The sequence below is a fragment of the Gobius niger genome (genome assembly GCF_951799975.1).
Source record: "Gobius niger genome assembly, chromosome: 10".
NCBI classification, from domain to species: domain Eukaryota; kingdom Metazoa; phylum Chordata; class Actinopteri; order Gobiiformes; family Gobiidae; genus Gobius; species Gobius niger.
The window spans coordinates 20,872,886-20,887,932 of NC_136861.1; the positions used below are offsets into that span (position 1 = coordinate 20,872,886).

At 41.6% G+C, this 15,047-nt stretch overlaps 1 protein-coding gene across 1 annotated transcript; it reads left to right on the top strand.

Moving 5' to 3' along the window:
• Positions 1-408: 408 nt before the first annotated feature.
• hs3st3b1a (heparan sulfate (glucosamine) 3-O-sulfotransferase 3B1a) lies at positions 409-12,774 on the top strand. The gene is made up of 2 exons (XM_079563830.1): positions 409-1,147; positions 11,752-12,774. Exons 1-2 carry the CDS (start codon positions 660-662, stop codon positions 12,368-12,370), a joined length of 1,107 nt encoding a protein of 368 aa, XP_079419956.1. The 5' UTR covers positions 409-659; the 3' UTR covers positions 12,371-12,774.
• The last annotated feature ends 2,273 nt before the right edge of the window (positions 12,775-15,047 follow it).

Below are 15,047 nucleotides of genomic sequence, written 5' to 3' on the forward strand. Positions count from 1 at the left end.
TCTCAAGACGTTTTTAGATTTGGGTAAAGCCAAACTGGAGAAAATGTGCTCAGTTCAGGTGGAGGATAAGAGGTTAAACGCCCATGCCCCTAATTTGAATATAGGATGCCAAAGTGATAGGGTACAGACCGGAAGTTAGTTAAACCACACACAAAATAGCCTTATTGGTTTATCTTATTTCGTCAATACATCCTTCAGTAGCCCAGAGGTTTTAGTGCAATTTTATTTTGTCTGTTGAACTGGCGTAAACTGACAGTTGAGGAGGTTGTACCAATTTATTGTGAAAACGTCAAACCGGAACTCCCTCTGTCTCCTTTGCGCTCTTGACGCTGGTGCGCGTCCACAGAAGATAATTGGGTGCGCTGTTTGGTGCGCATCTAGACAGTTCATTGCGAGTGATGGGAGCGTAAACTCACGCGCGCGCTACGCTCAGGTGCACTATCCACATCAGGATCGGTATTTCAAACGCACTGTGGAGTCAAACTGCATGAGTTCACAATCTGGAGAGTTGTTCTACTATTTACCCTGCCGCCCCCAGAAAAGAACTGGTTTAAAGAAGCCTAATCGAAATTTGTCCAGGATTTACGCAATGGCAGAGGAGTGAGTCTCAATGGCAAAGATGCTTGGGGTCTGGGATGTAACTTTTTCACCGCTGTCTTATGGAATATAGCTCGATATTAACCAGCCTACATGTTGTGCCATCATCACCCCACGTGAAAAACAAACTTTTCGTCTTCTGCATCATGCTGTCGCTTTGGGTGTACATGATCTACTGTTGCGTTGGCTACTGCTCCACGGTGCCCAGTCTGAGGTACGGAAACAGGCGCGGGGACGAGGTGGATGTGGCGGAGTCGTCTCTTGGCGCGTCCAGGGACTTGCTGAATAACAACGAGAACGATTTGGACAGCAGAGGGGAAGAGTGGGAAGAGGCGCGAGGCGAGATCAAGGCGCTGGATGAAAATGCCATGTCAGGTTTCCTCAATGAGTCAGAAACTAAGAAGTTGCCTCAGGCTATCATCATCGGGGTGAAGAAAGGGGGGACCCGGGCGCTGCTCGAGTTCCTGCGCCTGCATCCGGACGTGAGAGCCGTAGGAGCAGAGCCGCACTTCTTTGACCGCAATTACGACAAGGGACTCGAGTGGTACAGGTAAATACACGCGCTTTAAGATTAACTCATTTAATTTAACTCCTGTGTAAGTCAAAAATATGTCCCCAAATTACATTTACGAAAGCAAGGCAAGTTCAGACACTGTGTGGCTCATCCAAAGTGCTTTATAAAAGAAGAAGAAAGATGAGTTAAAACATAGAAGGCTAGAATAAACTATAGCCTATTTATAAGGAGGCAAGAAAACATTAGTGTGCAATAGACTACTGTTTTGTGCTGTGGAAAACCCAGGCTTGAGTGTTTGAAGATGAACTTGCTGATATGATTAATAAAGATCATAAAGACCCAAGAACATTCAAGATTATCAAGTGTTTCGGCTGTTATTTTAAGATTCTATAATCGCTCTCAGTTACTCATCAATGACAAAACAGATTAAATGCTTTCAGCCGTACATCGCACTAAGCCACATTCAAGAGGCAAATTCAGTTAATGAAAAGCATCGACTTAATAACTTCAAATGTGCTTACAGGCCTGCCGTAATTGCACTTAACCCCGGCATGTCCACACTCGCCCACATTTTCGGAAAAAGTTCAAATTCGAGCAAACATTGATTTTGTGTTTGCACAACCTTCACCCTGTGTACCTGCCAATATTAGTCACCCCCTGACATGACTCTTGTCTTGTAATTTTGTCAAAGTTGTCAGGTTAATAGCAGCTTCCTTATAATCCCTTAACTAAGTTTTTATTGTTAATGATGAGTTCCCACTTTGACAAAAGGACTCTCTGTCCTCGTCATCAAAAATTCATTGTGCAACATTTTTGTGATACCACTTGTTCAGCAGCATTTGTTCCTGTAAGTCGTCTTTGAAAACCGCACATAAAAGCTGATGGCCTGGGACTGACTTAAAGTGTTGAATCGTTGGAGTAGAAAGATTAAGAAGGCAAGTCAAAAGGATCTGTAGTGTTTCCAAGCTGCTCCAGTCAACCACAGAGCAGAAGCTGAGCACTTCTCAAAGGACTTCTCACTTAAGTGGCTTTCTATGGTTGGGGACACTTTTAGTGAAACAATAAGAATCTCTCATTGGTTGATACTGAGAGGTGGCCGACAATTGCGAATGGTGTAGGAAATATATATAAATTTGTAATGTTGAGAGTTGATAATGGACTGACCGAGGTGAAGAACCTAATTAAAACAACTTGGCTTGACTTGTCCCAGTGAGAGGGCAGCGCCATAGACTGACCCAGCAAAAGAGAGCAGCGAGACTCAACCAATTCCTAATGACCGTGTAGTGCGACAAAACGACCCAAGCCGGAACATGAAGCGCACAATTGTTGCCGTGTTTGATGTTCTCAAGTATTTACGTGTAAGTGGCGGTGTTTGTGGATTCACTTTTCAATGACTTGCTCTAACATTGCCCTTCTCATTATTTGTTGTACTATTCTGGGGGGTCATGGTGACAGAGTGGTTACCTTTCTGAGCTCTAGAGATTGCATATCCACCGGTGAGTCCTTCGCAAACAGACTTTTGAAGCTTGGTGATATGTTGAGTGAGGGACTGTTGGCATTGAGTTTGTTTTATTATTATAGTAGTGTAGGGCTGTCATGATAATTACTATAACGACTTATCGTTCAATAAATAACAGATAAACGATACATTTCGAGCTCGATATTTATCGTCTGTACATTTATAGCATTTCCCCCCATATGTTTTCTTTGTAAAACCTTGATTTCTAACTGAAGCAAATTGTTGCACTTATATTTCATGTTTATTGCAGCTTGTGTGGTATTTTAGGATATGATGATGCACTTTAACCCCTTAACACCCACCTGAACTCTGCACATTTTCTCAAGTTTAGCATAACTCAAATCTAAATATAGCATCAAAATAGTGACAAATCGAGAAGAAAAGGAGGATGAAAACGCAACAAAAATGTGACCAAAAAAGAGATAAAAATATGTTGAAAAAGAGGCTAAATTGTATTGAAAAAGAGACAAAAAAAGACAAAAAAGCAATGGTGGAAAACATGTGATGAAAAACACAGCAACAACGCAAGAACAAAGATCCATTTACATCCGTTTTGTCGGTCTTAGCTTTCAAATGAGGCATTACACTGTCCCATAGGCTGTAAGCTCCAGACTTTTAGATGGAAATTAGGCGGAAGTTATTTTTGAGAGTTGACAGTATCTAGTATCGTTTGAGTCAATAATATCGTTTATCGCGATACTTTCCTGCCTCAATATATCGAACTTCAAATTTGTTTTCATGACAGGCCTAGTGTTACGTTGCCTGTCAGTCACTTATTGTGACAGAGACCGAGCGACTGGGCAACCTGTCTGCATTTGAGCATAGTGCTGCTTTAAATTCATAACTTAAAGATTCACAATATGATAATTTCACCAATTTGACAGATTGTCACTGCAGGGATGATGGATCAGATCAGGATTTGTTATCCATAGCTGTTTGCCCAGCTCTCAAGACCCTTCATCAGTGAACTAAATATAATTGTAATTGTAAAATGCAAGAAGGCTTGCGCATTGTTGTTATTATAAAAAGTTGTCTCTGTGTCAGCCCTAAAGCCCAGTGAATGGAATAAGCTCAAAACAGACACAAATATATTGACGCTGTTGCTCAAATACACTGACTGACTTGACACACTACATCTGTGTTTTGTCAACTTTATCCCATGTTTCACCACAGCGGCTCTGCACAAATGACACGCAGTCAGAGCTGGGTGGGCTCATGGACTCCTGCGGCGGTATTAAGTCGTTCCCCCACACACATTTATCTGCTGTGATTGGTGTGTCCGTGCCGCTGGAGGTCTTCTGTGTTCATCCTCACGGAGCGCCGCGGAGAGAGGAGGGCCCCCCAGCACAGCGGGACGTCCGGCACAATACAAGACAGACACTTTTTCGCCACATAGGCCAGAAACGGAGGACGGACCACTGTGCACACCGGGAGCACAAAAGCCAAGTCCTAAAGTCGTGGGAAGAGTTTCTTTATTATGCTTTAGAATTGTCTTGTATGTCGAAGTCTTGTATGTTGATCTTCTTGAGTGTCTGTTTTTGTTGTTGCATGTTGATAGCGGCTTGAACGCGATCATTACAAACATCAACTAAGAGAGCATTGGCTTTCTGAATGAAAATATAATTACATTTTGTGATCCTAGTGTTAAAAATAAAACACACAATATGGCGCAATTCGATAGTTCACTTTTATCCGCATATTCCTGAGTGTGTCCGAAATGCCAACGTAATCCCCCTGGAGGCCAGTGGGACGTCAATGCAGCTCATTGGCAGATAGAGGGCAGTAAATTTAAAAAGCGCTCTTTAGAAAGTGCAACAGTATTATAGAGCTGGATGAAAGGGGATGCTCGGGGACCCCTGAGGACTGCATTAACCCCGACAATAAAAGAGCAGACAATTAGTGTGAAACATGTTTTTTCTGCTTCCACTTTGTATGCAAATGTGCTCAGAAGGGTGAAAGTGCCCTTTGACAAAACTCAGCAGGAGCTCATCAGAAAAAAGGCATTCATTGGAATCTCCCCCAAAACGCTCGCTTTCTTTTTAGCTTCCCCCAAAAGTCGACTTCTAGGGATCCTTAGAGTTAGCCTATACCTTATGTGTAGGTACAGCTCAGCTTGGTAGTCATCGGTTTTCATTATGCAAGAAGTGTTCTAGCAAGGAATATCTTCAGGTGGTCAAATAACCTAAAATGTAAATAAACTCAAATCAATTCAAGAAAACTGCGGAAATAGGTACTTAATGTTGTGTTGCTATTCCTTGCCTCTTTATTCTAAACATAATTTGCCCAATCAACCCCCCAGTGCTTCAGGTTGAGGCAATTTGTCGAACTGCTGCACTCTCCACAAGAACTAAACACAGAAATACCAAGTTTGTACCATTATATCCCCCAGAGTAGTTGACTTTCTAGTTTGAGCTTTTGTAGTATCTTACACCGTGTTGCTTCCGGGCCTCTCTCTTCTGCACACTCCCCAGCGCCAGTCAAAGCACCCTCAGAGCTCAGCTATCTGCCTCCGCCATCTTTGTTTTGGCGTCTTTGAAGTCGCCGATCTAATGTCATAATATATTGACAGCAGACTCATAACCCCTGAGGTTTTTGATTTATAATTTAGCTGGTACTAAAACAGCCTCATAGCAGCTGTACACTTAAGTAATCCTAAACCCCGAATAATGTTTGTTTTGAGTCATTCACCCAGATTGTCTACGGCCCGTCCCGTGGCTCTGTGTAACCAAGAAATGTCCCGTGTTGCGCAGAGCAGCAAAAATATCCACCCGAGCTTTGCTACAACAAAACAACTCGCTGCAGCACCTTGTGGTACAAGCGCCAATGTGTTTGTTTTAATGGGGAGCAAGGGGAGAAGAAGTACGGAAAGGGAAACTTTATATTTTCTAGCAACAAAACTGTAAGATAGTCAACAAGATATTACATTCAAATTATACCAAACACCTGAGAAAATATGATTTATTTTTATTTATGTGAAAGGGAACTATATTTGCAACATCCTTAAATTTTCTCACTGGGCGAGAGTGACAGAAACTTCTCCCTGCCTCCATAAACAACAGCTGTCAGAGCTGTTATGTGTTAATATAGGGCTAACAGTTGTGTGAGGGAAGTCATGCCTCGCTCAGCCTCCTCCGCCATCTTTAAATTGGACTCCATGTGCTGCCAGGTGGCCTTGGACTCAGCACACTGACAGTTATAATGGTCTGCTGAAAAACTCTCTAGCGTCGGTATGCTGTTTGTCAATGTATTTGAAGATAGGATACAGCTACATCGTGTTCACACTCGGGATAAGAGCAAACACCTTTGCCAAGAGCATTTCGGCTTTGATTTTTTTTGTCCAGCTTTTAAGTGGCTGCATACCGACACCTCTTACCACCGATTCCCATAGTGCATTATCTACTCATTGACTCCTCAAAGATTTTCAAGTCATCATGACACAAGATAATACTAGGACTTTTTCAGAGGGAAGGCTCTTGCTATGGAGAAGAGATAGATGCCAATTAGAAAGCGTCAAGCAGATGGTAGCGAGCTAAAATCTTGTTTGACTTTAGAAGTTTATGGTTTATGTTTGGTTTAATGCCACAAATTCCTGCCTTTGAACCGGCTTCCTGATAGCAACATATGTAAACACGGCAGCCAGCTTAATGGACACACCTGACTGGCACACAGACAAAACAATTACACAACACAGAGCTCCTGGAAGAAAAGCGCGCTCCTTTTCGTGTTCTTTAGGAAACCTTTATAACTCTTTCACTTATATATGCCAGCATAGTTGTAACCAAATGTTGTGTTTGGATAGCGTTGAATATAAGTCCAATAATTGTGTAGGTGTAGGAAAGGTATAGATTATGCTCCTAATGCCATTAGCAGGTAGATAGTAATAATTTTAAGGTGATGTGTGCATTTGGGGATTCGTAATGTAAAGACAAAGGCACATGCAAACTGACCAGGAGTGTCCAAAGCTATACATGCTTTTCATGTGACTTCTGTTGTTATGGTGGCCATTTTGAATACCAAAAAGAATTATTCAGTACTACAACATGTAACATTATCTCTACTCAGGATGAAAATGAAGGATATTTGATTGACAGTGACATTTTTATTTACTCATAATCATTGCTCATAACTAAAAAAAACACAGTAAAAACACGGCCCCAGAGAGCGCACGTTTATGTTAAGAAACCAAGAAGTCAGTGTTTAAGCTGCTCAAGACGTTAGCATGCCACCAGTTAGCATTTAGTTTCAACAGCTCAGCTCTCCAAGAGAAAGCCCTGAACCGCTCTCCAAACATCTAGCCTTGGATGCAACATGCTGTTAGTGTAGTATTTCCTTAGTGTTCATAGACATGAGCCACACATGTGTTTATCGTGTTGAAGCCATTGACAGTTGATCAATTGTCAATGGTTTAAGCTAAATGCTAACCGGTAGCATGCTAGCGTCTTGAGCAGCTTAAACACTGACTCAGACTGAGACTCTGTTGACATGACAAACTGTAAAAATCACTGAGAAAGGTTTTCTGTTCCCTCTTTGATATGTTAATTTAGTGAAGTAGATCTTTAGGAAATCCTGCTGTCTGTGCCACATCTGCTGGTTATATCACATAAACGTGCGTTCTCTGGGGCTGTGTTTTTACTGTTATCTTCCTGAGCAATGATTACGAGTACATAAATAAGCCACTGTCAATCAGTATTGTTACATCTTGTAGTACTGCATAATTCTACTTCGGTATTCAAAATGGCCGCCGGAACTATGTGTTATGTCACTGGAAACGCATGCATTGAAACATATAACAATTGTCCTCGTTAAAAAAAACGGTATTTATGTTCTCTGCATTGAACAGGTCTTTTCAGTGCCACTGTCAGGAGCAGTGTTCAGTTGCATTACAAGTGCAGCTCCACTCCTAAATCTTGAGCTATCAGTTCATGGTCAAGAGCAGCTGGTGGATTAACCAATTGTGCATGTTTTTTCTTGGGCTGGGTTGCCTCTTCTATCTCTTGATTGCATTGTTTGCCTGATTGACTCGATGCAGCTGGTTCCAGGCAACATTTTGTATTAAGCAGGACAAATTTGGGAAGCTTGTTCCATGGGCTTCCCTGAGGCACGGCTCTCCCTGCTCATTCTGTCGCGCTTGTTAAATATTCTGTTCTGTGTCTCTGCTAAGATGAATTATACATCTGCTTCACAAACCGGGATTATTTTGCTTTGGGACCACGTTCAAAGTTGAATTGGTTCGCAGTTCTTCTTGGGGCGTCCCCGCGGCCCAGCAACACCCTTTCAGTGCTCTGCAAGTGTGAGTCAAGATAATTGGAGACTCTTTTGATAGAGTTGTGTCATTTGCAGTGCGCTGATGGTAACTGTCTTTCAAATTGTTCTCACACATGAACAGGTGATGAAAATGTTTAATGAGGAAAGTCGCACCACGGCTGTAATGAGAATAGCACATTTCTCCACCCCTGCTTTTTCCCTTTATTCCTTTTGTGCATTACAGGGAGACAAACTAGTTGCTCCTTGTGCGTGTAACAACAGATGGCTTAATATAACAGAATCAATTACACACTGCCCAGCTTTTGTTGAATTTAGATCTCCTTGTCAATGTCTAAACACCCCTGTAATAAAACATTCTGTAATAATATAACAGCGGTAAGATTAACATTTTCACTGAGTCAAGCCCAGATGTTGAAGGCTGGAGCTGGAAGCCATAAAAGTGATGTCATTTGCTTACAGTTCATCCATCAACGTCGGCATTAAAAGCTTTTTGTGCACCAACTCAAACAACCATAATACACACACAAAAAGAGTAGAAGAAGAAAGCTCAGACTTTTGGGCATGCAACACAACATCCTGTCCAGTTTAGTCAAATAAGTATACACATTTTGTTACAATAGCATACTAGAATCTACAACTCAGCCATTTTGATATCCACCTTGATGTCCTTGATCACTGTAAGGAGTGAGTCAAAGTAAGGTGTTAATTCAGACACATATGGGACGCATGCAGGCGATAGAGTTTGTTGTAATCCCACATATTTGCATTGTGTCCGGGATTGATGCATGGACTTCAAAAGGCACAATGTGCGAGTTATGTTCATGTGTAAAAACAGCCAATAGATTAGGAGATACTACTAGCTGTCCAGCCGCCGTTTCAAAGTAGCTCACCCAAGGCTTTCAACGTTTCGACATGCGTTTGATGAGTCACTTTTTAGATGCCTTTTCTTTTTGTTGTGAACATGTTGAACACAATCTGCAAAAAACTTTAAGCAACAGGAAACTCAAGTCATTGTCTTTGCCATTTGTGTTACGTCAAAACTGCTCTGTAGGTGAAAACATTGGAGACCCCTGGTGTAAAAGGTTATCTGCCACATAAAATAAGTGCATTATAGTTTTCTGACTAAGGATTAACATTGCAAGTGTTATTAGGATTGCCATATGGGTTGATCCGTAAGTAGTAATAAAAACGACTATTTGCTACTTATGTATTAATGGGACTATACAGAGTTTAAAAATGTTAAAACAAAGTATTATCTTCCCCCTACATTTTCCAACAATGTCCTAAGGTGTAGAATGAGCCCAGACCTCGGGTCCGAAGTACCGTCATACAGGAGCTTAATATAGAAGCTGCAGTTCCATGTATGACCTGAGGTGGCAGTAGTGAGTATAAAATGGCTAGCTTGCATCCATAGACTGTAAAAAATAATGGACGTCTTCTGCTCACTCCTCCCCGTTTACCATAATGACCACGGTCGAGGGGGAATTCATGGCGGATTTATAGACCCCCCTCCCCAGCTCTGACGAAGTATGTTCCTAAAAAGGGCATAAGGGCGGGGTCTTCACCGTAGACTCGGCCCTTGCGTGACGTGTAGCTCGCGCTGCTCCAATGCTAACAGTCCGACCCTCATTAAGTACCAGATTTCTAAAATTCTTCTTACGAAAACCAGCCTGGTTTCATAAATTGTGATCTCAGGAGGAATATCTAGCCTCGTCTAGGTTTGAAAACATATCTAGCCTAGTCTAGGTTTGAAAACATTGGTGTCCAAGACATTAGACACCAATGTCTTGGAGTTTAGACATTGGTGTCTAAACTCCAATGCTTTTCAATGGGGGACTAGCGGCGATATGGAGGTACTACAGCAATGGCGGAGCAATGGCGGCCTCTGGTGTCGTGGGCATAAAGCAGAGCAGCCAGCGCCCATTGCTTGCATCTAGCCCCTTTAAATTCACATGGAAAATACCTGGTTATATGTTGCTATGACACAAGAGCAACTTAACTGATACTAAACAAATATACTCCTAATGTTCAACCAGACCGAGGTAATGCTATTTTGAAATGGATTAAAAAAATGAAGCATTTGAGAAACTTTGCCTACGAGTTAACCTCTTAACCCCCACCTAAACCGAGCACATTTTCAGCATTACCCAAATCTAAAAGCGTCTTGAAAAAAAGCGTCAAAATAATTTGTGTTCGGCCCACTATCCAGTAGAGCGTTCTCTGCATGTCACCATATAAACTGCTATTGCCGCAGAACCTTTGCCGCACGTGTTTGTCTTGTATGAAACAGTTATTTGACAGAACCATACATCTTCTCTATTCCCTGCATTAACATTGACTCTCCTTGTCGAAGCATTGACTCCTGCACTTTCTCCTGTCTCCAGAGACGCCCCATCCACAGCCCGCAGTTCAACCAACCAGGCTACCAGCCCCTATAATACTCCGGTGGCTTACTCCTAATCCCCCTTGACTTACTATAGCCATTATCCAGTCACTGCTGCAGTTACAACGACAACAGCAGCCACTCTTACACAAAGGATAAGCACTCTATGCTTTTTCTTCAAGGGAATGCTCTCCAAATATTGGCATCTTGACTGACAAAAAAACGGCATAGTTAGCAGGCGTACATATTTTGGCGTGACTGTTAGATGCATTACGCTGCCCATTATTCACTGCTAACCCATGGCTTTGAATATTGTATTAAAGGTGTGCAGGATTGAGGGTGGATTTTCTGTAGATTATAAACAGACAGTCTGTGAGTTGAATGTGCTCCTTGCGGCTTTGAATTTGGAGCGGGCTTAGGTTTGTGATTGATGGGTCTCTCCCGCTCTTCCCTTTCACTTCAGGTGCGGTTGAAGCTCTAGCGAATGTCACACAGGACAGAGGGGAGTGCCAATGCTTGGAATGTGATAATCAGGGAGGCATAATTGGTCTCTATGTTTTGCTTTTGGCTGGATGAAAACATTTTTGTCTGATAAGTCAACGTCTAACTTTTTTTTTTCTTTTTGCGGAAGGAATAGAGTGTTACCATTCTTTGTGTGTTTGAAAAGATTCTTTATCAAATCTCATGAGAACCTTTTATTCGATTTTTCAATTACAAAACTCTATTTATTGATATGGTTCACAAGCTTGACGTTTCTAAACATATCTAATGTTAAACAACACTCATGTAGTCCACTCCAAACAATGAGCTGTTGCTGCCACAGGATCGTTTTTAGACCTGACTGATTGAAAAGCACCGTGCAGATTGAGACTGACCATATAGTCCGCGTTCACTGTGGAACACTTTATTTAATAAGCAATCAGAAAAGCAATTTTTCATTTACTCTGATATGTAAAAGAAAAAAGAAAAAAAGGTGCGATAATAGTGATAAAAACATTTATATGGGTGGTAAAAAACATTGTTTTGCAGAAATGTATGAAATTTGAAATTTCTCACTGCTTATACCATAAGGTATCCAAAAATATATAGTTTTCATACTCTCCACGAAAACCCCACAGCAGTGGAAACATAAACATAGTGAACCGGACTAATAGATTTAATTAGGATTTGATTTACAATATATCTAATTGTAAACTCCCACAACAAGTGTAGAAAAAGGTGAAATCATTGACTGGATTGGGTTTGGTAAAGTTGAGGACATGAAGAAGTTTCCGTGACTAGAAGCGAAACGTCCTCAACTTTACCGAACCCAGTCGGGTCGATGATTTCACCTTTTTCTAGGATGGATACTGCCCAGATGAACGAGAGCCTTCACAAACATTTTATTAAGTGATTAAAATGTAATAACGTTGCTCTCATTGGGTAATTCTTGATTCTGCCTGCTCTATAACTTGTTCAATTCTGTATTTTCAGGGACTTGATGCCAAAGTCGCTGGACGGCCAGCTCACTATGGAGAAGACCCCCAGTTACTACGTTACCAAGGACGTGCCCTCTCGGATCTATAACATGTCCCAAGACACTAAACTCATTATCGTGGTACGGGACCCAGTTACTCGGGCTATCTCGGACTACACTCAGACTCGCTCCAAGAAACCGGACATCCCGTCTTTCGAGAGCCTCACCTTTAGAAACATGTCGTCCGGTCAAATAGACACCTCGTGGAGCGCTGTGCAGATCGGGATGTACGCTAAGCACTTGGAGCGCTGGCTACAGTATTTCCCCATGGAGCAGTTGTTGTTCGTCAGCGGGGAGCGACTCATCACGGACCCCGCTGGCCAAATGGTGCGGGTGCAGGACTTCCTCGGACTTCAAAGGGTGGTGGATGAAAAATACTTCCACTTCAACCCGGCAAAGGGATTTCCTTGCCTCAAGAGGCCAGACAGCACCAGCAAACCGCACTGTCTGGGCAAAACCAAAGGCAGGACACATCCTAACATCCACCCCGACGTAGTGCAGAAGCTACGGGACTTTTACAAACCGTACAATATGAAGTTTTACGAGATGACCGGCCACAACTTTGGCTGGGACTAAACAAAAAATATATGTCACTCTAATTTTTATAAATGAGATTTTATAATGTACAGTATTGGTAATATGTAAAAAGTTGAGAAATCTATTTTATGATAATTTATTGTGAAGTCACTCTGCTGTCTAACTGTCCACTATTCATCTTATGACAGTGAGCAATGGGTAATGCTGATCTTTGGCTATTTTCATTCGTATTCCAATGGCAGCTTGCTTGTTGTTGTCCAAGGAGTTAGTTATTATGACCAAGTTTCCATGGCAAATTTACTTGATTTGTTACTTACTTGTCAGGGATGTATCGGGGGACCTAACAGTAAACATTTCCAAAAGTGGTCACTCATTGGAGTTTGTTCCACTTAACACCTATAGTTGCTTTGATAGGCTTCAGTTACTTATGAAAACAAGATGAAAAGCAGTACTAAGTAACTTGTCTAGCTTTATAAATCCTTTCTGTTGTCCCTCTGGGGGTCATACAAGCGTTAATGGGATGATTTGGAGGTCTTTCACCCCCCCCCCCCCCCTGGTGTCTCTGGTCAGAAAACAATGCTTGGAACTTCCCTGCACCGGGTCAGAGTCCCAATACACACTAATGGAATCACGAAGAAGAATAGGCTAACAGGCAAAGCTAACTGCGGGCTAGCGACACTTAAACAGTATTTACAGCCAGGTTTGAGTACAACATCCCTCTTTCCCTTTGTCTTTTCTGTCAGCATAGTATTTATTCTCACAGACTTTTAATGAGTTAAAAAACGCAACATGCTACGACAGCTGCAGTGGCGCTTATGTCCTCTAGGGCATGAGTTACTTAGTACTGCTTTTATTTTTGGGAGTAACAAATGACCAACCAAGAAAGATTTCTGCACTAGAATAAGCTCTGAAGTCCTAATAGGGTGCCACATTTACCATCCTCATTGTCTTGAAAGATTTGGAACACGAAGAAGTTGCATGCTCTTTTTTTTTTTTGTAACTTCATTTGCTTGTTCATGTTGCTTGACTGTCACGGTGGAAGCAAAGTAGATCCAACAAGGCAAACAGTTGGTAATTTCCCCTTAACATGAGCGTGACCCTGCGAGGTCTATGTAACCACTTAGGCAGGTCAATACGGGTCCCATCTGATCCGGAGCCACTACACAGGTGAATCAATACAGTAATAGCTCCTCATTGTGTCAATTAGGGCTGAGTGATGGCACCGCTTCCATCTCCAGAACGCCGCAATAAAACATGAAGATCTTTTAAGGCTTGCAAGTTTATGGTTAACCCCGGAGGCAACTTCAGGCATAATACGATAAGATTCATTCCTAATGCATTGTTTTGGTTAACTGTTTATTAAGTGCCTGGTGCCCGATACATGTTTCTTCAGGTATCAGTACAGGATTGTTCCAATACTAGCATTTGCGGCAGAAGCTATGACTGCCTGTGGCGGCTCTGCAAATATTTCTTTGATGCCGTCACAAAGTTGTTAGAGAGGAAGAAAAACTTAAGTAGAATAGTACAGTGCAGCGACTCTGTTTATCACGTATAGCTTCTGGTATTGAACTGGTACTCGGTATTGGCAGCTAACTACTGTATCAGTTTCAGATATTCTATATGGTACGGAACATTACTTTTGCTTTTGATAGTTGCTTTTGAATTAAATTATTTAAATTCATACATTTATGAAAAGACTATTCCTTGGACCAAAACCTTATTTGTGCAGGTTCTGCCAGGCGACTTCCTGTAGCGCTGTCTCAGATCCACCCTTTTCACCTTTTGCAAATTTACAAAAGTTTGTTTAATTTACTTTGAATGAAGTTGCAGTCAAGGGAACAATATGGTTGAACTTCATCCACCCATTGACCAAATTTGCATTGTTGTTGCTTTGACAAAAGTGGGCTTAAAGCTAATCAATCCAGCGCTACATTTTGACCACTGATAAATTCACTGATAATCTCCTTTATGTTTGCTGGATTACCAAAACACAAAAGCAGGTGACATTTCAAATACATACTTGTCATTTTTATACAAATAAAAAGTGACCAATGGACTAAAACTGGCTTTGTATTTCTTGTGTTGGCCTCTGTGATCCCAATAGGGAGGGGAGCGGCACCGTGTCATCAACCAGCATGTGTTGTTGCATCACTGAGCTAACAAGCTAATTAGCTCTGTGCCGTTTATCAGCCATTGGGGGCTCGAGGTTACCATGACCCACCAAATAACAAAATATCAGGTTTCATCTTATTGCAGGGGAGCAAGCAGCATTCACTTCAGAGAGACACATGAATAAAGGGAAATATGCCTCAAAACAACAGATGAAACTATGCAACTTATATGATAAGCACACATAATAAATTGGCACTGAAACTGTTAAAATGGAGCAACATTTGAGCAAAGTGTATTCAATGTTACCACAGTTTGTTTGCTCCTCCACTACTGTTACACTTGTACACAGCCCACAACAAGAAACATATCACCACATCTGCAACTGACTGTCTTCTCTAACCTTTTCAATACATAAAAGGTCTGTATATTCTGTAAGTATACTGTGGCATAAGACAAAATACACGTATTCATACAGCCTGTTGACACTTTTGGCCTCCAAGCTAGCAAAAATGGTGGATTCTTAAGTTCTTGAATTCTTAATAATTTAGGTTTCTGTGTGGACAACAAAGCATTATATAAAACTCTTATCCCTCTCTCCTTTATA

Bases quoted from the DNA above. Each gene is read 5' to 3' on its own strand.
- hs3st3b1a (XM_079563830.1), top strand. From the start codon at position 660: ATGGAATATAGCTCGATATTAACCAGCCTACATGTTGTGCCATCATCA. The intron at 1,148-11,751 runs GTAAATACACGC...CTGTATTTTCAG, and splicing joins AAGGGACTCGAGTGGTACAG to GGACTTGATGCCAAAGTCGC.